Source organism: Schistocerca nitens, chromosome 7, assembly GCF_023898315.1.
Source record: "Schistocerca nitens isolate TAMUIC-IGC-003100 chromosome 7, iqSchNite1.1, whole genome shotgun sequence".
Lineage (NCBI taxonomy): Eukaryota > Metazoa > Arthropoda > Insecta > Orthoptera > Acrididae > Schistocerca > Schistocerca nitens.
Genome location: NC_064620.1, coordinates 65,617,193 through 65,640,558, shown reverse-complemented (window position 1 = coordinate 65,640,558; position 23,366 = coordinate 65,617,193). Strand labels below are relative to the sequence as shown.

The 23,366-nt window shown below is 39.6% G+C and overlaps 1 protein-coding gene across 5 annotated transcripts in view; it reads right to left on the bottom strand.

The window, feature by feature from the left end:
• The window catches only part of LOC126194815 (uncharacterized), a 363,667-nt gene that overhangs the window by 50,260 nt on the left and 290,041 nt on the right, over positions 1–23,366 (bottom strand). For 4 of the 5 annotated variants that reach the window (XM_049933141.1, XM_049933142.1, XM_049933138.1 and 1 more), the window contains exons 6-8: positions 22,204–22,299; positions 1,634–1,711; positions 172–497 (exon numbers count right to left, since the gene is read on the bottom strand). In XM_049933141.1, the coding sequence (XP_049789098.1) occupies positions 172–497; positions 1,634–1,711; positions 22,204–22,299 (500 nt within the window). The remainder of the gene's footprint in view (positions 1–171; positions 498–1,633; positions 1,712–22,203; positions 22,300–23,366) is intronic. The other variant, XM_049933143.1, reaches the window with a different exon arrangement.

Here is a 23,366-nt window from a genome sequence, read left to right as displayed (position 1 = left end):
GTAGCAGTCCCGCGGTTCCGGACTGCAGCGCCAGAACCGCTAGACCACCGCGGCCGGCGAAGCTCTTTGTCATTTCACTGACACAGCTCCCAGTAAGCAATGAACGAAAGGAATGCAGATGGTAGAAATATATATACACATGCTTGTGAAGTGAATTTCAGGTGTACTCACTTTTTCTTCCACAATTCTGACAGTGTCTCACTGAAGAGGAAGCCTACAACAATGCTAAGCATGAGTGCTTGAGAGAGCAAGCCAATGCGTGACTGGTGCAGCTGTGAGATGTCCACTTTCTGCTGCAATGGCAGAGAGGGGCTAGAGGCAGCTGACAGGCGTGCGTCAGCATCCGGATCTGTGTCCGCAGAAGTGCTGGTGTTTCCGTCTGCATCCGCATCCACTAGCCGTGTAGATGCCGGCCCATCACCTCGTTCTCCTGCAGGTGTTCGACTGGATGCTGCTATAGTTGTAACTTGCTCCCCACTCAGAAAGCCAGCGCGGAGCTGTAAAACAGTGAAAAACAAATAAATTAGTTTTTTTGTTTTGTTTGTGGAACTATTACTAGTGACAATGGCAGAAGTTGTCATTAACTGCATTATTAATTCCAAAATATTTTTTGTTGCTTGTGTTACACTGATTTTATAAATACTAGAAATAATATTATGTAACACTAAGCTGTTGTTCAGTTCATTCTTTATTGTGTGACTGGTTTCAGTCAAATATCATTTTCCAGCGTTTGTTTTCTTATTTGTTGATACTTAAGCATAAAATTTCATACTTGGTTCAGCATATTCTAAAATATTTTTTGTTTACTGTGTTGCACAGTTTTTTATAAATTGCAGAGCCTGCTGGAAATTGGGCTTTGACAAAGAGCAATCATACAGTAAAGAACAAACCAAACAACACCTTAAAATGTTACATAATGTTATTTCTACAATTTTGTTTCCATCTCCCATTCCAAATTCATTTCTAATTCAATTTTATTTCTTACTCTGGTCCTTCTACCAACTCTACTCTGAAGATGCTACAATGTTAACCAATGCATGATCTTTGACCTTCTATTCTTTCAAACTCCTCGTTTCATCTTTGCCTTCTTTTCTCCTCACAATAGATGGCTTCCTCTCAATGTATTGACATAGTGAGGACCTGACTCCCCCACACACGCACCGTACCCCTCTTTCTCTTCCAAAGGAGGAATATTCTGTTATTTGGTGCTAAAACCTAGGGCTATTATTTTTTACTTTGAACGTTTCTATCAGCGATACTGGCCTCCCGAAGATAAATATTGTTCAGCCAATTTCTCCCCTTGTAATTTTAATAGTTTCCTCAATCGGACTCTCCATTTGGTACAAGTAATTTAAAACAATGAAGCTTTTAAAGCTAAGGTGGTAAAAAATTTATGAATAAAGAGAATTCATTTAAAAATTTGTTAATAATCGTGTTCACATGTTTATGAATGGGAAGTTGAAAACATAAACAGCCTATACATTTAGAGGTTAGGCACAAATTGCTGCAATAAGAATCAAATAAATAGAACAATTTATGAACAAATTCTGGAAAGGACACTTAAGACTATTCCATAGCACACAGGTTTGACAGACATGAGAAAGACAGTGTACATCGTTGCCTTAACACTTACCTCGAACGACTCCACTTGTTGTGTTTTTGTGTTTGCCTCATCGTTGTTTAAAGTATTGTATCTTGCTAACACATCCCTCTGCAACACCAACATCAACACTTTTCAGTCTTGTCTTGGGATAACAGTTACTTTAACCATTACAAAAGAATTTACAAGTACAAACAATGAGGTATTTCTGTATGCTACCTTCAATTAATCTCCAAATTAATAATAAATATGTATATTATATATGCATTCACACCAATCCACGAATACCATCTAGCTAATGACAATATACCCAAGACAGAACCAAAAGCCAAGATGTTTGCATTGCAGCAATAAAGCAACACACAATTACAACTGCATTACTTTACGTAAGGAGTGATTATTGTGCAGAACAAAAGCCAAGTAGCACAGATCAACATAATTATCATAATAATAACAATAATAATAATTATAATAATAATCTTCTACAAGTAAGTCATCGCACTGGAATTATTAACTAGTCACAGCTGTTTAATTTTGTGAGTCATAAAACATTATTTTATTTCTATTTCTATATCTACATCTGGGCAATGACCTCGCTGCAGTGCATACACCGGTTCCCGTCAGATCACCGAAGTTAAGCGCTGTCGGGTGTGGCCGGCACCCGGATGGGTGACCATCTGGGCCGCCATGTGCTGTTGCCATTTTTCAGGCTGCACTCAGCCTCGTGATGCCTATTGACGAGCTCTCGACTGAACAGTAGCGGCTCCGGTCAAAGAAAACCATCATAATGACCGGGAGAGTGGTGTGCTGACCACATGCCCCTCCTATCCACAGGCTCAGTAGAGGATGACACAGTGGTCGGATGGTCCTGATAGGCCATTTGTGCCCTGCAGACGGAATGCTTAAATATCTACATCTAGATCCATACTTAACAAGCCAAAATATGATACAATGCAAATTTGAAACTGCTATCAGCTGCAATGGGACATTAAGCAAAATCAGCAGCGATGAGCAAAAATGTGTACCGGACCCAGAGTCAGACTTGGGATCTCCTGCTTACTAGGCAGGTGTGGCAACCACCGCGTCATCCGGGACACAGCATTATCGCAACTGCACAGACCATCTCGGTACGCCTCACGGCTGATCCACGCTCCCACCGAGTGCCACCTATCCACAGTCCCTGTTCATTATACTCCTGTTCGCAACTCAGAGATTCCAACACGAGATCGGACATGTTTGACGAATTCGCAAGGGATCCATTGCCCAGCTAGGTTAGCAATTATATGAAGTTGTGGTGTCTGCTGGAAAGAACAGACAGCACACAGAATCCACAGCTGTGAAACACTATATGTAAATTGAAGGGGATCATTGCTATCAGCTGCAGACACCATGGAATCATATAATCACTAAGCCTAACTATGCAATGGATCCCTTCTTCGTCCGCAGCTCGTGGTTGTGCGGTAGCGTTCTCGCTTCCCGCACCCGGGTTCGATTCACGGCGGGGTCAGGAATTTTCTCTGCCTCGTGATGACTGGGTGTTGTGTGATGTCCTTAGGTTAGTTAGGTTTAAGTAGTTCTAAGTTCTAGGGGACTGATGACCATAGATGTTAAGTCCCATAGTGCTCAGAGCCATTTGAACCATTTTTGATCCCTCCTCCTGTGTGAATGCAAAAATACATCTGACCTCCTGTTGGAATCTCTGAGTAGCGAACAGGAGTAAAATTGACAGGGACTGCAGATAGCTGGCGCTCTGTGGAAGTGTGAATCGGTTGTGAGGCGTACCAAGATAGTCCGTGCAGTTGCGATAGTGCTGTGTCCCGGATGTGCAGTGCTTACCGCACCTGCCTAGAAAGCAGGAGATCCCGGTTGTGAATTCCTGGACTAGTAAACCTTTGGCGTACCAAGATAGTCCGTGCAGTTGCGATAGTGATGTGTCCCAGATGTGCAGTGCTTACCGCACCTGCCTAGAAAGCAGGAGATCCCGGTTTTGAATTCCTAGACTGGTACACCTTTTCACTCATCGTCACTGACTCTGCTTAATGTCCTGTTGCAGCTGATAGCAGTGATCACCCTTTAATTTATATATAATGTTTCACAGCTGTAGATTCTGTATGGTGTATGTTCCTTCAGGCAGACATCATTCATTCGTATAAACAATACAAAGCAAATGATACCTTGCATCACTACCAGTCATTCCTTCCCCTGTTTGAGTAAAAATGGAGCAGAGAAAAATAATTATCTATAAGCCTCCACAAAACCCCTAATGTTTCTCACCTTGCTTTCATGGTCCTTCAGTGTGGTAGCAGAATCATTTTGCAGTCAACCATAAATGCCAGTGCTCTAAATTTTCTCAATAGTGTTTCACAAAAATATCATCATTTTCCCTCCATGAATTCCCATTTGGCTTCACGGAGCATTTCTGTAATAGTCACATGCTCATCAAACCTACCAGTAACAAATCCAGCAGCACACATCTGAATTGCTTTGATGTCTTCCTTTACTCCTACTTGGTAGCAATTCCAAACCCCTTAGCAGTACTCAAGAATGGGTTACATTAGTGTTCTATACGGTCTCCCTTTATAGATGAGCTACAGTTTTCTATAATTCTCCCAATAAACCAAAGTCGAACATTCGCCTTCTCTAGCACTGACCTCACATGCTCATTCCATTCCATACTGCTTTGCAATGATATGTCTAGTTATTAATCAACAAGAATGTGTAAAGCAGCACACCATTAATACTTATTTGAACATTACAGGATTGTTTCTCCTACTCATCCACATTAATTTACATTTTTCTACATTTAGAGTGAGCTGCTATTCATCACACCAAACAGAAATTCTAAGGCATCCTGTATCCCCCTACAGCCACACAACAACTCTTTCCTGACACTACAGTGTCGTCAAAAAACAATCACAGATTGCTACCCACTCTATCTGCCAGATTATTTATGTATATAATAGAGGGAAACATTCCACGTGGGAAAAATATATCTATTTATGTATATTATATTATGTATATTATATTATATTATTTATGTATATTGAGAAGAAATGTGGTTCTCTCATACTTCCCTGGGACACATTTGATGATACCCTTGTCTGTGAAGAACAGTCACTGCCCGTGACAGCATACTAAGTTCTATTACTTAAGAAGTCTTTGAGCCACACACATATCTGATGTCCATTCATTATCTAAGTAGGAGTCTAACAACAGCTTGTTTGTTCTTTTCAGCATGAAACATCACCCAGCCTTCTTGATGCCTTTATTAACTTTAATAGCCATTGTCACTATGGCGACATCATGGTCATTAGTCCCTGTCTCTAAACTGACACTCATGGTAAGGGCAGGCCTGTCTGTAGTTAAACATCTGAAATATTTCCACTCCATGTGGGTTGCCTAACAAGCTACTCAAAACAGTTTTCGGAAAATGTGTTCGGAACTGCCTCACAAGACTGTCTGTCCGTACCAAAGGGAATGAATTCATAGATATCTCAGTCTATATTCAGTATATTAAAGTCACATCCAACTAATCTTATATGATTAAGATAACATCACATTACTAAGCGCAGATTTTCTCTGAATGATTATACAACTGTTACGCACGGTGGAATCAATATCCGATGATTAACTTGAGTTCACTTGCCCCAGTTACTCACATCCACATAATGAGGCACTTAGATTCATTTTTGCCTCTATAGACACAAGATTTTCCTTGACTACAATGAATACTGCCCCTCCTTTTGCATCTGTCCCATCTTTTCCACACACATTCCATGCCTTGTCAAATATTTCAGACCTTTCTACTTTGGGTTTCATCCAGCTCTCTGTTCAGAGCATAATGTGAGTGTGACACTGTTACTGGAGGGTGGTAAATTAAGGAACTTTGTTACAAACGCTTCAGCAATTTATGGTTAAATTTTGACAGCTGAAGTTTCTTCACTTTGTACATGATCTCATTTTTCTCCCTGTATATTGACTGGTGAGCATTCATCAGAGGTCTTCAGACTACCACCTAGCCTGGGGAAAAAAAAAAACTATGTGCACTCCACAAGCACAGTGCTATGTGAGTAGCTGGTTTCTTTGTCTAGTGCAACCTTGACCGATCAAAGAGAGTCCTACGAGTCTTAACACCTAAGTCCAGAAACCTGCAGCCGAGAGAATAACGGAATCAATCGAGCCTTTGGCTGGAACCCTGCACTTGGCCCCAAACTAAAGGGCCCTGGTCAATTCTGGGTGTGGCACTGTTGTGAGCTCTGCTTGCACCTCACTTCTGGCACAAGTTACAAACTGAGGGCAGCCTTGCAACACAAGTGACACGTGCCTCTGGTTATGACATGAACCAAGACTTGAAGATGACTGTGCCCTGTCACCTCGACAGCCACAGAATGTGCCTCCTCCACATCTCAGATAAGGCCACCTGTCGATGTGCAGGGCACAAATTGGACTTCTTTCTGATCTTGGATGCTATTTACCTAAGGGGCTCCATGAAGTACTAACATTGGAGCTTCTGATAACTAGCATAACACCCCCCCCCCCCCTCCATGTGCCTGCTCAGACCCTGTTGAAGGAGCAGCCACTTGTCCACTCACAGGGGGAATAGGTGAGGCCATATGGCTGGTCCCCACATTGACTTTCTCCCTTGAGAAACACAAATGTGTTACAACCTGCCACTCCCTTTGTAGTGAGCACAGCTTCCTCTCATCGGATACACTGTAAAGTGCCTCAGCAGCAGAGCCCATGGGTGAAACAAATGGCACTTGAGCTGCCCCACATGAAGCACCACTTTCTTCAGTGCTGCTACACCCCAAAGTAGCAGCCTGTGGACAGCTGACTATGTCAAACATCATCTTCAGCTGTTAGAGAACTACAGCTACCTCCTCCATCCACACACAGCATGCACACTCCCTATCCATCTTACTCCTAAAATGTGGATGAAAACAGCAGGTAAATAAGATGAAAAAGAAACCCATTTTATATAAGGCAAGGATCTGCACTACCACACTTGTTAAAACACAAATGCAAGTTACTAGAAAAACACTGTGCCTGTCACTGATGCTACTACTCTCCCACACTGGCATACACTAACAATCTACTCTCCCGGTAATTCATGACCAGAGACTGAGCTTTCTGCAACAGTTACTGGCTGTTCAAACCAAAACAAATGATAGTGGTGATACATATAGCGTAAATCAAACGTGAGACTATACCACTTAAATACACAAACACACAATGAACTTAAGAATTAAACTACAAAATTAAACTGTAACTCTCTTCTACTTAAGAGCAAGTAATATAATTCACAAATGAACTACTCTCCTGCTGGTGCTCAAATGGAAGCTGGCTCCTGAATAATTTATCATCATAGTAATAATCTATTGCTTTTTTGTGTCTTATGCTCCCATTAAAATATACTGCACATCTCTTACATAATATTGCTGCATACATATTTTACTTAGAAATAGCATTATTACAATAGTGTTCTGAAAATTTCAGATGAAACTTAGTGTGGTTTAAACATATTTACATTTGTTTCAGTTTCAATTTTCTGAAATTTGTTTCAGAATGAGCTCTAATATAATGCATTTTCAAATCTGTCATACAAAAATTGAGATCATTATGAATATGACACAATTAAGTGATATTTGGACGAATCCTGAGCTTCTAGATCAATAGGTTTCATTGCGAGAAGAGAAAAAAAGACGGTTATAGAAAGGTGGTGTCAAGAAAAATAATTTGTTTAAAAATATACATCGAGGATGCGATGGAACAAGTTTTCTACATATACAGAGTGAATACATTAAAACCAACGAACTGCAGGGAGGGATTCCTGACTGTGAATGTAGGAAAAAAGGTCCTGTAAACATGTAGACAGACTTATAGAAAGCTTTTGACAATGTTGATTGGAATACTCTCTTTCAAATTCTGAAGAGGGCAGGGGTAAAATACAGGGAGCGAAAGGTTATTTACAATTTGTACAGAAAGCAGATGGCAGTTATTAGAGTTGAGGGGTATGAAAGGGAAGCAGTGGTTGGGAAGGGAGTGAGACAGGGTTGTAGCCTATCCCCGATGTTATTCAATCTGTATATTGAGCAAGCAATAAAGGAAACAAAAGAAAAGTTCGGAGTAGGTATTAAAATCCATGGAGAAGAAATAAAAACTTTGAGGTTCGCCGATGACATTGTAATTCTGTCAGAGACAGAAAGGACTTGGAACAGCAGTTGAACGGAATGGACAGAGTCTTGAAAGGAGGACATAAGATGAACATCAACAAAAGCAAAACAAGGATAATGGAACGTAGTCGAATTAAGTCGGGTGATGCTGAGGGAATTCTAATTCCCTCAGCATCACCCGACTTAATTCGACTACCTTCCATTATGAGACACTTAAAGTAGTAAAGGAGTTTTGCTATTTGGGGAGCAAAATAACTGATGATGGTCGAAGTAGAGAGGATATAAAATGTAGACTGGCTATGGCAAGGAAAGTGTTTCTGAAGAAGAGAAATTTGTTAACATCGAGTATAGATTTAAATGTCAGGAAGTCGTTTCTGAAAGTATTTGCATGGAGTGTAGCCATGTATGGAAGTGAAACGTGGACAATAAATAGTTTAGGCAAAAAGAGAATAGAAGCTTTCGAAATGTGGTGCTACAGAAGAATGCTGAAGATTGGATGGGTAGATCACATAACTAATGAGGAGGTATTGAATAGTATTGGGGAGAAGAGGAGCTTGTGGCACAACTTGACTAGAAGAAGGGATCGGTTGGTAGGACATGTTCTGAGACATCGAGGGATCACCAGTTTAGTATTGGAGGGCAGCGTGGAGGGTAAAAATCGCAGAGGGAGACCAAGAGATGAATACACTAAGCAGATTCAGAAGGATGTAGGCTGCAGTAGGTACTGGGAGATGAAGAAGCTTGCACAGGATAGAGTAGCATGGAGAGCTGCATCAAACCAGTCTCAGGACTGAAGACCACAACAACAACAACAACAACAACAAACATGTGTCTGTAAATGCATTGTTGCCGTGGTAGATGGTGCTGACTAACGAAAGTTGTTCTGACCACGTGCCCCGAGTTCCTTGAGTGTTGCACGTTGTTTTACTGACACAGCATACTGTTAGCAGCAAAACAGTCTGGTATTCATGTCGGGAATGTGCCGAGGTGGTGTTTCTGTATGATGCGACAGAGCATGGCAGACAGGTTTGATTTATCATAACCACGCTAACATTCATACAATCAGTGACCCCAAAACTCTAAAGCATTCATTACAGTTCTAACAGATCACACGATTGCTCAAAAAGGGCTTAAAATGTTGTGTGATGTGGTTGATGTCTGTGACAGTACTTTTTTCATATAACCTCTCAACAGTTTCCTTCTCCTTGGAAGTACACGAACACCATCTCAACTTGTTCCCGATATAAATACCGGACCATTCTGCTGCTTACAGTACACTGTGTAAAACACACAGCTTGCAACACACAAGGAACATATGGCATGCAGCCACATTAACTTTCTTTCATCAGTGCCATCTACCATGGCAACAATGCATTTCTGGACACATGCTCATGGGACCTTTTTTTCCTCCATTTCCAGTCACGAATCCATCCCTGCAGTTTGTTGATTTTATTAATTTTTACCCTGTATACTACATCTTGTGCACACCGTGACTTTTACAGTAATATATGACTGCACCGACTTTCATGCTCGCTCTTTAGGTTACAAACTGATATCAAGCTTTCATATTTAAATAAATACACTTGGTAAACTCAGTAACAATATTTTGTCAGTATTATGTGCATATGTGGTTTCTGTTGATAAGGATTTGGAAACATCTTACTTAAACTAAAAGTGCGGTCTTACAGTTAATCCAAAAACAATGACTGCAAAAGTATGAAATGTTCAAAAAGCTTGTTCTCTACATATTAAAGCACAAGCTCCCAGCAACTAAATCTATATACTACATTTGCTGCTTCTTTTTGTTTTCTTCCTCATGTTTAACTCCACAACAAGAGCAAAGCCTTCACATTGCACTCCATAAGAGATCACGGACTTGACTGCAATTATGTTTGACAGCAACAGAGCATGGCAGACAGGTTTGACATTCCATAACCACACTAACATTCATACAATTAGTGACCCCAAAACTCCAAATCTTTCATTACAGTTCTAACAGCAGTCTGGAAGAACTTGGACACAATGCTTTCATACTTTCACAGCTACATCTGTCAGTAATTTATTTAGTTCACTACAGAATGAAGGTCTACATATGTCATGAGCAAACTCCGTGATACTAGTGAAACACATTAATTTAATACAAGCAGCTTTTACATGGAAAGTAGTTTTATTACTAGTATCTAGTGTTCCTTTATCATGTGTTACATTGGTGACTTCTTAACTGTAAGTACCTAACCTATTGCTGTTTCTAGGATTGTATGTTCCTACTAATCGCTCAAGTTTCAGATTTAAAAATGATGAGAATTTAATATTGACTTTAGTATCTCATTACATGATATCTTGGCATTTCAATGGCTGGATTAGAGTGTTCATAGCTCAGACAATGGCAAGGGACACTATACAGAACAAGACTGTGTCCAGTAGCACTTTATACGGTTTTACAAAATGTGGTTTGGAACAGGTCTGCTATTCTTGGTTTCATAGTACTCATCTTATTTGAACCACATTCTATACAGAATACTACACATATTTTCTCTTCACAGTCTATTTCCAATAGACTTTGCCAGTTAAACCTCATTTCATTTACCACAACCCCTTTTCAATATAGGCTGCAGACAGCCGACCAAGTGAAGAAGACCTTGGGATAGAAGAAGAAGATAATGTCTCAGATGATGACAAAGGAAATGCAATACTAGCTAGTGAGATTGAAGAATCAAAAAAAGAGGTGAAAATGGAAAGGCAATGGGAATTGATGAGATTCCTGCGGAACAGTTAAAGTCATTGGAGAAAGAAGTGAAAAGGGAGTTGATTGAATTGTGTAATCAAATATACATGACAGGAAAATGGCCAAAGGACTTTACAGAAAGTGTCTTAATACCTATGGAAAAGAAAAAGAACAGCAAAAAGTGTGAGGAACATAGAACAGTGAGCCTGATATAGCATGCAGCCAAAGTCTTGCTGAGGACGCTCAACAGAAGGCTACATGGAAAGATGAACTGCGTAACAGGAGATGAACAATTTGGTTTCAGGTGAGGAGTGGAATTAGAAATTTATATTTGAACCAGAGAGCACGAGTAAGAATAGGAGGTGTGATGAGTGAAGAAATAGAGCTGGGAAGAGGTGTAAGACAAGGTTTTTGTTTATCACCAGCACTGTTCAATATATATCTGGAGGAAATTATTAGTGAAAGTTTTGATGGAAGGAGAGGAGTTTGTATAGGAGGTCAGAGAGTGGAGTGTACAAGATTTGCAGATGACATGGTTGTGATGGCAGAGTGTGCAAGAGAGATGGAACAAATGTTAGATAATCTAAACACAAAATTAGAAGAATATGGAATGAAGATTAACAAGAAGAAAACAAAAAGCATGGTAATTGGAGAAAAGAGGAGAAAATGCCATATGAAAAAAGGGGGAAAGGAAATAGAGCAAGTGAATGACTTCAATTACTTGGGATGTGTAATAATGGATGATATGTATTGATCAACAGAAATTAGGAAAAGAATTGCAAATGCCAAAAGAAGGATTCCAGAGGAAACAGAAATTACTTTGTGGACCACTAAACAAAGATCTGAGGAAAAGACTTGGCAAATGTTACATCTGGAGTGTTGCACTATATGGTGCGGAGACCTGGACATTGAGGAAGGAAGATGAAAGAAGATTGGAGGCACTAGAGATGTGGATATGGAGAAGAATGGAAAAAGTGAAATGGGAAGACCGAGTAAGGAATGAAGAAATATTAAGAAGAGTTGGAGAAGAAAGAAACATGCTGAAAGTTGTCAGAAAGAGAAAATGGAACTGGATTGGACATTGTTTGAGGAGCGACTGTTTATTGAAGGAAGGAATAGAAAGAATGGTGGAGGGAAAAAGGGGAAGAGGGAAAAGAAGATATAAAATGCTGGACAATATAAAAGGAGACAAATATTCAGAAATGAAAAGACTGGCTATGGACAGACATAAGTGGAAGAGGCTTAACCCACAACAAGATCTGCTGTAAAGCAGAATACCATACTACTACTTTTCCACAGCCCATTTATTTTTACAAATTATCGGGCACACTGATATGTGGCTGGTTTTATGGAGTGTATATGAACAGCTGGAAAAAACTGTACAACTGATTATGTACACCTTATGTTAGAGAAATTCTACAAAGAAAAAATTGGAAGTAGAGGAGGTGCACGAGATTTGCTGCTACAAACTAGATAACAAAATTTAAAGAAACGTCTGAACTGCTTAAAAAGCATGAGAGATGATTATGTAATGTACACAGAATGCTGTTAGAAGTTCAAATAATTTAATGAGGACTTCATGTGGTGCAGAATATTTCCACAATGAAAGATGAACATGATGCAGTGAGCATCTGACCAGCAATTAATGAAAACTTTCATGTAATGTGATGTGATGTAATTGCCACTGAATTGGGCATCAATTTGGTGTTATGTTGTGCATGTGAAATTCACATGAACTATATCATTACAGAAACTGTTACTCCATCACTAATGATGAACAGAAAGAGAACAGTATCATAATCACTTTACGATTGAGGAAACTTCTGGGGATGGGAGAGGGGGTGGCATGGAGGAAGGTGAGTTGGGGGGGGGGGGGGGGGATTGTATGATTTGTGACAGGGAAAAGTCACAGGTTCATGGCTACATGATGGAAATGAAAAGGTATTCATCACAGTGGGTTGGGAGAGACGATTTCAACTTCAATGAAAGTAGAAATGTACTGTAGATATTTAAGGGACTGTCAAAAGCTGCATGCAGGAAGAGGTGTAAACTGTGGAGAAACCACCTGGGGACAAATCGTCAGCTCATGCATTGCTTCTGATATGCAGTTTTCTGGCAGAAAACTGCACACTAGTTGTGTCTAGCTACCTTATTCTCTTGTCTTGGTTGCATCTAAGTATCGTACAGTTTATCAAACTCAAACCAATGCCAAAATACTGTTTCCAAAATAATAGAAAATACCTAAAAATATTTTGAGGTTTGCCCTCTAAGAAACATTATTACAATGGAAGACAGGTTGAGAGTTGGAACTACTTTGAAAGTGACAGTATGTAAAATACATGAAAAAAAACAACATATTTATAGCAAATGTTTGGTCATTTTATGTACATTCCTTGAAATTTTTTAAATAAATACCCAAAAATTTGTATCAAATACGATGTATGTAATACAAGGGTTGTTCAATAAGTAATGCAATGTCTTTTTTACTAAGCCTGTCTCAATTCAAAAAATGCAGAATTTGCTGTGGGACATTGTGAAATGTTCCTGCTTCAGCCTCTATAATTTCATTAAGTTCTGATACGCGGTGACGCTATACATAGCCTCTAAAATGGCATCTGGTACGCAGATGTGTTCTAAGCAGAGAGCTGTCATTGTGAGTTTCTTTTGGTAGAAAACAAGGGCATTGCAGATATTCATATGCACTTGCAGAATACCTACGAAGACCTGGCAGTGAACAAAATTAAGGTGAATAATTGTGGGAGGCGCCTGTCATCATTGCAACACAGTCCTCCAAACCTGTCCATCTACTGCATGCCGGATGGCCGGATACGACTGTGACTCCTGCAATGTTGGAACATGTCAACACACTCATTCGAGGTGATCAATGGATCACGATCAAACACCTTGCTGCATAACTGGATTTCCAGGCTTCACACAAGTCTGTACACACATGAGGGACTCAGAAAACTTCGGTGGACTGTTCTTCCTCATCCACCCTACAGCCCGGATCTTGCACCTTCTGATTTCCAACTGTTTGGCCCAAAGAAGGATAAACTCCACACAAAGCAGTATGTGGATGATGGGGAAGCCATTGATGCAGCAAGACATTTGCTCCAACATTGGCCAGTAGAGCGATACCATGTGGGGATACAGGCACTCCCATAGTAAGGTGGTGTAAGGCCATCACACTGAATGGAGATGATGTTGGAAAACAGGGTTTTGTAGCTAAAAGAGTGGGGAATAATAAGGTGTATTGGAATCCTGAATAAAATCAATCTGATTTCAGAGAAAAAAAAATGTGTTGCATTACTTATTGAACACCCTTCATATTTATGGAACATATTTGGTCTTTTTATAAATGCTCCTTGCATTTTTTAATAAACATCAAAACAGCTGCAGCTAATACAATTTAATATGTGCCACACATCAACATTTGACCAATGTTGTTGTTGTTGTGGTCTTCAGTCCTGAGACTGGTTTGATGCAGCTCTCCACGCTACCCCATCCTGTGCAAGCTGCTTCATCTCCCAGTACCTACTGCAACCTACATCCTTCTGAATCTGCTTAGTGTATTCATCTCTTGGTCTCCCTCTACGATTTTTACCCTCCAAGCTGCCCTCCAATGCTAAAGTTGTGATCCCTTGATGCCTCAGAACATGTCCTACTAACCGGTCCCTTCTTTTTGTCAGGTTGTGCCACATACTCCTCTTCTCCCCAATTCTATTCAATACTTCATCATTAGTTATGTGATCTACCCATCTAATCTTCAGCATTCTTCTGTAGCACCACATTTCGAAAGCTTCTATTCTCTTCTTGTCCAAACTATTTATCGTCCATGTTTCACTTCCATACATGGCTACACTCCATGCAAATACTTTCATGAACGACTTCCTGACACTTAAATCTATACTCGATGTTAACAAACTTCTCTTCTTCAGAAACGCTTTCCTTGCCATTGCCAGTCTACATTTTATATCCTCTCTACTTCAACCATCATCAGTTACTTTGCTCCCCAAATAGCAAAACTCATTTACTACTTTAAGTGTCTCATTTCCTAATCTAATACCCTCAACATCACCCGACTTAATTCGACTACATTCCACTATCCTCGTTTTGCTTTTGTTGATGTTCATCTTATATCCTCCCTTCAAGACACCATCGATTCCGTTCATCTGCTCTTCCAAGTCCTTTGCTGTCTCTGACAGAATTACAATGTCATCGGCGAACCTCAATGTTTTTATTTCTTCTCCATGGAGTTTAATACCTACTCCGAATTTTTCTTTTGTTTCCTTAACTGCTTGCTCAATATACAGATTGAATTACATCGGGGAGAGCGTACAACCCTGTCTCACTCCCTTCCCAACCACTGCTTCTCTTTCGTGCCCCTCGACTCTTATAACTGCCATCTGGTTTCTGTACAAATTGTAAATAGCCTTTCACTCACTGTATTTTACCCCTGCCACCTTTAGAAATTGAAAGAGAGTATTCCAATCAACATTGTCAAAAGCTTTCTCTAAGTCTACAAATGCTAGAAATGTAGGTTTGCCTTTCCTTAATCTTTCTTCTAAGATAAGTCGTAAGGTCAGTATTGCGTCACGTGTTCCAACATTTCTACACAATCCAAACTGATCTTCCCTGAGGTCTGCTTCTACGAGTTTTTCCATTCGTCTGTAAAGAATTCGCGTTAGTATTTTGCAGCTGTGACTTATTAAACTGATAGTTCGGTAATTTTCACATCTGTCAACACCTGCTTATTTTGGGATTGGAATTATTATATTCTTCTTGAAGTCTGAGGGTATTTCGGCCGTCTCAAACATCTTGCTCACCAGATGGTAGAGTTTTGTCAGGACTGGCTCTCCCAAGGCCGTCAGTAGTTCTAATGGAATGTTGTCTACTCCCGGGGCCTTGTTTCGACTCAGGTCTTTCAGTGGTCTGTCAAACTCTTCACACAGTATCGTATCTCCCAGTATCGTACCTCCCATTTCATCTTCATCTACATCCTCTTCCATTTCTATAATATTGTCCTCAAGTACATCGCCCTTGTATAAACCCTCTATATACTCCTTCCACCTTTCTGCTTTCACTTCTTTGCTTAGAACTGGGTTTCCAGCTGAGCTCTTGATATTCATACAAGTGGTTCTCTTTTCTCCAAAGGTCTCTCTAATTTTCCTGTAGGCAGTATCTATCTTACCCCTAGTAAGATAAGCCTCTACATCCTTACATTTGTCCTCTAGCCATCCCTGCTTAGCCATTTTGCACTTCCTGTCGATCTCATTTTTGAGACGTCTGTATTCCTTTTTGCCTGCTTCATTTACTGCATTTTTATATTTTCTCCTTTCATCAATTATGTTCAATATTTCTTCTGTTACCCAAGGAGTTCTACTAGCCCTCGTCTTTTTACCTACTTGATCCTCTGCTGCCTTCACTACTTCATCCCTCAGAGCTACACATTCTTCTTCTACTGTACTTCTTTCCCCCATTTCTGTCAATTGTTCCCTTATGCTCTCCCTGAAACTCTGTACAACCTCAGGTTCTTTCAGTTTGTCCAGGTCCCATCTCCTTAAATTTCCACCTTTTTGCAATTTCTTCAGTTTTAATCTACAGTTCATAACCAATAGATTGTGGTCAGAGTCCACATCTGCCCCTGGAAATGTCCTACAATTTAAAACCTGGTTCCTAAATCTGTCTTACCATTGTATAATCTATCTGATACCTTTTAGTATCTCCAGGATTCTTCCATGTATACAACCTTCTTTCATGATTCTTGAACCAAGTGTTAGCTATGATTAAGTTATGCTCTGTGCAAAACTCTACCAGGCGGCTTCCTCTTTCATTTCTTTCCCCCAACCCATATTCACCCACTATGTTTCCTTCTCTCCCTTTTCCTACTCTCGAATTCCAATCACCCATGACTATTAAATTTTCATCTCCCTTCACTACCTGAATAATTTCTTTTATCTCATCATACACTTCTTCAATTTCTTCATCATCTGCAGAGCTAGTTGGCATATAAACTTGTACTACTATAGTAGGCGTGGGCTTCGTGTCTATCTCGGCCACAATAATACATTCACTATGCTGTTTGTAGTAGCTTACCCACACTCCTATTTTTTTATTCAGTATTAAACCTACTCCTGCATTACCCCTATTTGATTTTGTGTTAATAACCCTGTATTCACCTGACCATAAGTCTTGTTCCTCCTGCCACCGAACGTCACTAATTCCCACTATATCTAACTTTAACCTATCCATTTCCGTTTTTAAATTTTCTAATCTACCTGCCCGGTTAAGGGATCTGACGTTCCACGCTCCGATCCCTAGAACGCCAGTTTTCTTTTTCCTGATAACGACGTCCTCTTGAGTAGTCCCCGCCCGGAGATCCAAATGGGGGACTATTTTACCTCCGGACTATTTTACCCAAGAGCACGCCATCATCATTTATCCATACAGTAAAGCTGCATGCCCTCGGGAAAAATTACAGCCGTAGTTTCCCCTTGCTTTCAGCCGTTCGCAGTACCAGCACAGCAAGGCCGTTTTGGTTAATGTTGCAAGGCCAGGTCAGTCAATCATCCGGACTGTGCCCCTGCAACTACTGAAAAGGCTGCTGCCCCTCTTCAGGAACCACACGTTTGTCTGGCTTCTCAACAGATATCCCTCCGTTGTGGTTCACCTACGGTACGGCCATATCTATCGCTGAGGCACACAAGCCTCCCCACCAACGGCAAGGTCCATGGTTCATGGGGAAGGCGTTTGACCAAATAGAACACTAAATGGACAAACAACAGTGAAAGACAGGATCACAACTGATTAAAAAACTGTCATCTGCTAATAAGCAAATACCTCAAAACTAGTTGCGGTGCTTTTAAGAAATCAACAAGTGGCTACCTGAAAGAGGCTACTACTGAAACTTGTACATAAAGAAAGTAGCAAATAACTCCATACCTTAAAATAATTCTGAAAACAAAGGCAGCTGTTTACACCCGGAGAAACTAACAAAGAAGGCATGTTAAGTCATTTCCAATAGCAATCATTAGCTATTAGTCTTTTGTGAATCATTTCAGTCTGATAGTTTCAACAGAAAACATATTCAAAATCTGAAAACACATTTGAGCCATCATGAAACACTGTAAGCAAAAAGCAGGTACAAGCAGAGATTTATGCTGAGCACAACAACAGAAAAGTTTTAAGTAAGCAACACAAAGAAGAAAAGTATACAGTAATTAGTACAGGGTAATTATAATTAAATTTCCAGTTTCAAAACACTGTTAAAAAATGACCACAGCTCAGAATGACGTCAAAATGGAATGGAATATTATCAAAGAAGGGGGCAAACATTATAGAAACAAAAAAAAAATTTTTTTTTAAATTAACAAAAATTTGACGACTAGATGGCATTGTAAGCAGCAGAATACGCAAAATAGAAGATGCAGAGTACACAGCTGTTCCTCAGTTTGCATCTGAGATGCTCAGCATGACTGTCTCAAAGCATGATCATGCGCAGCTGGTAAAGTATTTTTTACAAGAACAGTGAATGTGCATCAGTAGCTCTGTGTAAGTTCCAGATACTGAAGGGTATGAAAAAAGGCATTGGCCTGATGTCTGCTGAAGTTCTGGAGAAAATGGTTACGATTTGGAGAGACAAGTTTTTTTTTAAGTGCAATGTGGCAAAGGGAGGAATAAACAACTGATCGGACATCAGTAGAAGATGTGGCCAAAGCACTGCAGGAGGAGTTGAGCAGTGATGTGCGAACACATAGTGCGTGAGGATTTGTTCAAACTTTGGGCATGCCTGAGAGCATGCTGTATCAAATTTTACGAAAACTTTCTGCACTGCTATCCATACAAAATTACCCGTTTTCAGGAGCTGCTTCATGCTGTCTTGCCAGTAAGACAAACGTTTACTCTAGAATTTCTTGTTCCTGTGGAAGTGGACAATGAGTGGCCGTGGAACATTCTGTGAACAGGCAAAGCCCATTTCCACCTTCATGACCATGTCATCATACGTAACTGCAGAATATGGGTAACAAAAAATCTGAAAATCTACTCACACATCAACTGATACCACTTCATTCTGCAATGGTAACTGTACGGGTTGCGGCATCTTTTGTCATAGGGCCACATTTTTTCGAGGAGATGGGTTCTGCAAGTAGGGTTTTGTAGCTAAAAGAGTGAGGAATAATATGGTGTATTGTAATCTTGTATAAAACCAATCTGCTTTCAGAGAAAAAAAAAGTGTTGCATTACTTATTGAACACCCCTCATATTTATGGAACATGTTTGGTCTGTCACTGTAAATGCTATGAGAGCCTTCAACAGGGTGGATGTGTGGGTAGGATCATTTTTTTTGCGAGACTGCGCTCCTTTGCACAATGTACAGCCAGTGAAGCAGCTAATGCAGATGCATTTTGGAAAACCTAGATTTATCAGCCATCATATACCTACAGTTTGGCCATTCAAATAATATGATCGTAATACGTGTTACTTCTGGCTGTGATGTTGTCTGAAAGACGCTGCATTCAGCGCTCTCATTAAAAACAAAGCTGAACTTAAGGAATACATTATGCAACGCATTCTGAATCTGACACCTTAGGACATTCTGATCTCTTGTGGAACATGCTGTTTCTTGATTCAAACTTGTGGCAGAAAATAGTGGACAGAATACTGAACATATCTCGTTCCACTGTCATGACAGTTAAAAATTGATTTCATTGTTGCTTTTTATGCAATTTTTTGGCTCAGGACAGTTAAAAACCAATTTTTCCCATGCAATGTAGTACGACCTTGCCATGATGAATGGGCTTACCTAAATAACAATGCCACAACTGATGAGTGAGAAACTGGTGTGGTCACCACAGGCATCTGCAAGGGGGGAGGGGGCGAGGGCGGGGGAGCAATTGCCACCTCCTGCATTCTGGGTAGAGACTTTATTCATTGTATAATAATTCTCTCAAATTTTTAGCAATCACTCTGCAATTCAACTTAACTGCAGATTTAACATTGCTAACCGAGATGAAAAATACTGCAGCTTTAGTAAAACATTAAACACATTAAGGTTTCTTAGTTATGACTCTGTTCATGAGAAATTATGCCAATTCCTCGGTGTGGCTGTAGTTATGGCACTGATCTGCAGTCAAGAAGAGTGCCAAAATAATGTCTTCTATCATTTTACGTCACTTCCTTGTTTAGCCCCTGGATTGGGACCTTGCATTCCAGTTGGTGTGCTGACAATAATGTGACAAACTGGAGAGATCAGAATAACCTTGGTGGAGTCTTAGGCTGCTAAAAGTTGATTCTACTAGCGAATTTGAGGCTGGTTTTGGGAGGCTTCCCCACATTCATCTGGTCATTTAATAGCGCTAGGCTATACTTTCACATTCAAACCAAATGACTGTGACTTTCAAAACACATTTTGTTCAGCTTCAGCTACTATAGTTATCACTAAAAAATAGAAATCATGAAAGCAATGCAATAAACCTATCAATGTGAGTTTATGTGAAGTTGTGTAACCAAATAAAAGTGCTACAGATGGCATCGAAGTTGAATAAGCCTTTTTGAAAAGTTTATTCCCTCGTTTTTTTCCATTTTCTGTTGTTCCTTGGTTGCTTCAAAATTCATGGAGATACGTTCAGTCTTTGCAACTAAGTGAAATGCAAAACACGATAGCACACTGGACTCGCATTCAGGAGGACGATGGTTCAATCCTGCGTACGGCCATCCTGATTTAGGTTTTCCGTGATTTCCCTAAATCGCTCCAGGCAAATGCTGGGATGGTTCCTTTGAAAGGGCACGGCCGACTTCCTTCCCCATCCTTCCCTAATCTGATGAGACCGATGACATCGCTGTTTGGTCTCTTCCCCCAAACAAACCAAAACACGATATCCAACGTTATTTTCAGCTTCAACCCAACATCATGGGATTATTAATTAATTATTTTATCAATATATACTAGCTTTATTTCATATCTCATTGGATATCCTGGATTTAATCATTTGAGGATATTATTTCAGAGAGTTGATTCAAAAATTGGCATCCTTATTCATATTAATAACATAAAATATGTACTTTGCATGTGCTACTGAAGTAAACTTGTCATTAAGGTACCAAAGTAATCTATGTCAAAAGTACTAAGTAGACAACAATCACTCTTCCCAGATACAATAAGTTTTGTGTACTTATTGACAAATTTGCTGCTTGTGACACTTTCACCTGACTGAATCGATTACATAAAAAATGAGAATTTTTAAATCTTCACCACCCCCCCCCCCACTTACCCATCGCAAAAATTTCTGCAGACGCACATGGTGGTCATGCGCATTGCACAGTAAGGTTGGCGTAATGTGCAACTCAAAATATAACTGTCATTTTGCGATTCATCTGCCATTTGTAGCGGACCGCATTTGTGTTATGATGCTTAAAGTGCCATCTACTGGGAAAATGTTTGCTAAATTTTTGTTTCCACAGCTTCCCCCCCCCCTCCCCATTTGATAATAGTCTGTTCAAGTTTAATGACATTCTGAGCAATGGTTCTTTTTCTTGACAGCATTTTGAAATTACAACTTTAATTATAATCACCCTGTATATTTTTACAATCATAAAATCGATTGCTGATTACTACACCTACAGGGAGTTAAAATTATTTGGTAGAACAGCACTTACATTTCAATCACAGACACTAAAACAACTAGATCACGGATGACATACTAATAAAAGAAATGTACCTAAGAAGAATTTTATAAAATTACTGACACTTTCAATTGTTTGCTTGCACTTCTAATGTGTGTCTTGATGTGAGATTAACTTTTATTGATTAGTTTTATACATGCATTTGTTCTCTCAATTTTCCCTTCCCTATCTTCTACTTCTCTCTTGCTAACAAAACTGCTTCTGGAAAGTTTACCCACTTGAATTAATACCATTTTCATTCCAGTTCCTCTGGTTTCAGAAAACAAAAAAATACATGTTCTGCGTCTGTCACAAAGGCACTACTGCCACTTTTTTAATAATAATATTAATAATAATAATAACAATAACCGTACCAAGTCAACTGTGTAACAAAATTATACACAAGTAACAAGATATAATATTAAAGAAAAGAAACAGTATCACTAAATGCAAGATGCTGAACACTTAAAACATTTAAAAGAATTAACACTCTCTGGAAAGACTTAAGGTTTTTTAATCTTAAGTATTGGAATGCATTAAATATAGAGCACATGTGCATTCATCAACCTCCCGCAGTATATTAAATGTGTCTTGGGTAATATGAATGCAACTAATGCAAAAACCTTTCTGTATGGTATTTTCTTTACTTTACTGAAGATTACATCCTTTAATCAAAATAAAATTTACATCCCCTACTTCCTCTATACACTTGGGACCACCTCCACAACACCCACGGAATTTGACTATTCTAATGTGAATGTAATGAATTTAGGCTTCTTAGTCATCTGGCTAGCACACTGGTTTCGTAGAAGCACGATTCAGGTGCTGAGTGAACTTGACAACCCGATTGCATGCAGCCTTTTATCAACAAACTTAAGTACTGCATCCTGACATGAATTGATCTTATCACGAAAAATATTGAGTAACACATAGACAATTTGTTTCACAGACAGCATGTCCTAACAGCCACTAACTCAAGGGTTCTACTCACTATTGCCAACACCTTTAGCTCAATAGGTATATGAAGGATCACTTTTACTAACCTTAAAGAAGACTTCTACGCCGTAAATGAGGAAAAATATCACAACAATGAACAACAGGAAGGCATAGCAACCATTGAAAAGGTTTGTATAGAAATTCTGTAATAGAAAGAAAAAAATACATTTTCATCAGCTTGAGTTGAATACGATCCACAGTGCAAGTAACTTACAGTAAATATGACACAAAGCTTAAATTAAATTAATCTATCATGCAGATCAAATGCAACTAAATAGACACACAGAAGCAAGACCAATAAAAATGCCCTATAATTGTCACCAATATAATAGATTAGATGTTTTGAGAACAGGAGAATAGCTTCTGTTGCACAGTCGTCTGTCTCCTGCCACTGGTCTCCTAGTTATGTAGCACCCAGCTTTTCACACTGACACTGTTTCAAAGGATGACATGCAAATACTGAAATGGTTCCTTCTATAAGGGCATGGAAAGTGTGTGTTCCTTGTCGAGCTATGTATATCAAAATGCTGGTGTATATGAATTAGGTAGTTTTATTCTTAAAATGAAATGCCACAACATTTCCAATAACCTTATTGAAAGCTATTCGTGGATGAATAAACAACAACAACAATTCATTTTTGAGTAAGAACATGAGCTTTGGACACACCACCATCACAACAAGGTGCAACTAATTGTCGAGACTGCTAATAGGGCTGTCTTTTATGACAAATTTTATATCCAGAATGAGATTTTCACTCTGCAGCGGAGTGTGCGCTGATATGAAACTTCCTGGCAGATTAAAACTGGGGGATGAGAATCTCATTCTGGAAACATCCCCCAGGCTGTGGCTAAGCCATGTCTCCGCAATATCCTTTCTTTCAGGAGTGCTAGTTCTGCAAGGTTCGCAGGAGAGCTTCTGTAAAGTTTGGAAGGTAGGAGACGAGGTACTGGCAGAAGTAAAGCTGTGAGTACCGGGCGTGAGTCGTGCTTCGGTAGCTCAGTTGGTAAAGCACTTGCCCGCGAAAGGCAAAGGTCCCGAGTTCGAGTCTCGGTCGGGCACACAGTTTTAATCTGCCAGGAAGTTTCAAATTTTATATCCTTTCAACAGAGAGGTAATGTCTGCTCAGTAACAACTGAAAAGACATTGTGAGGTCAGGTCTTGCCACATAACAGAAAACTAACATTTTAATTTGGTAATTAACAGTATTTA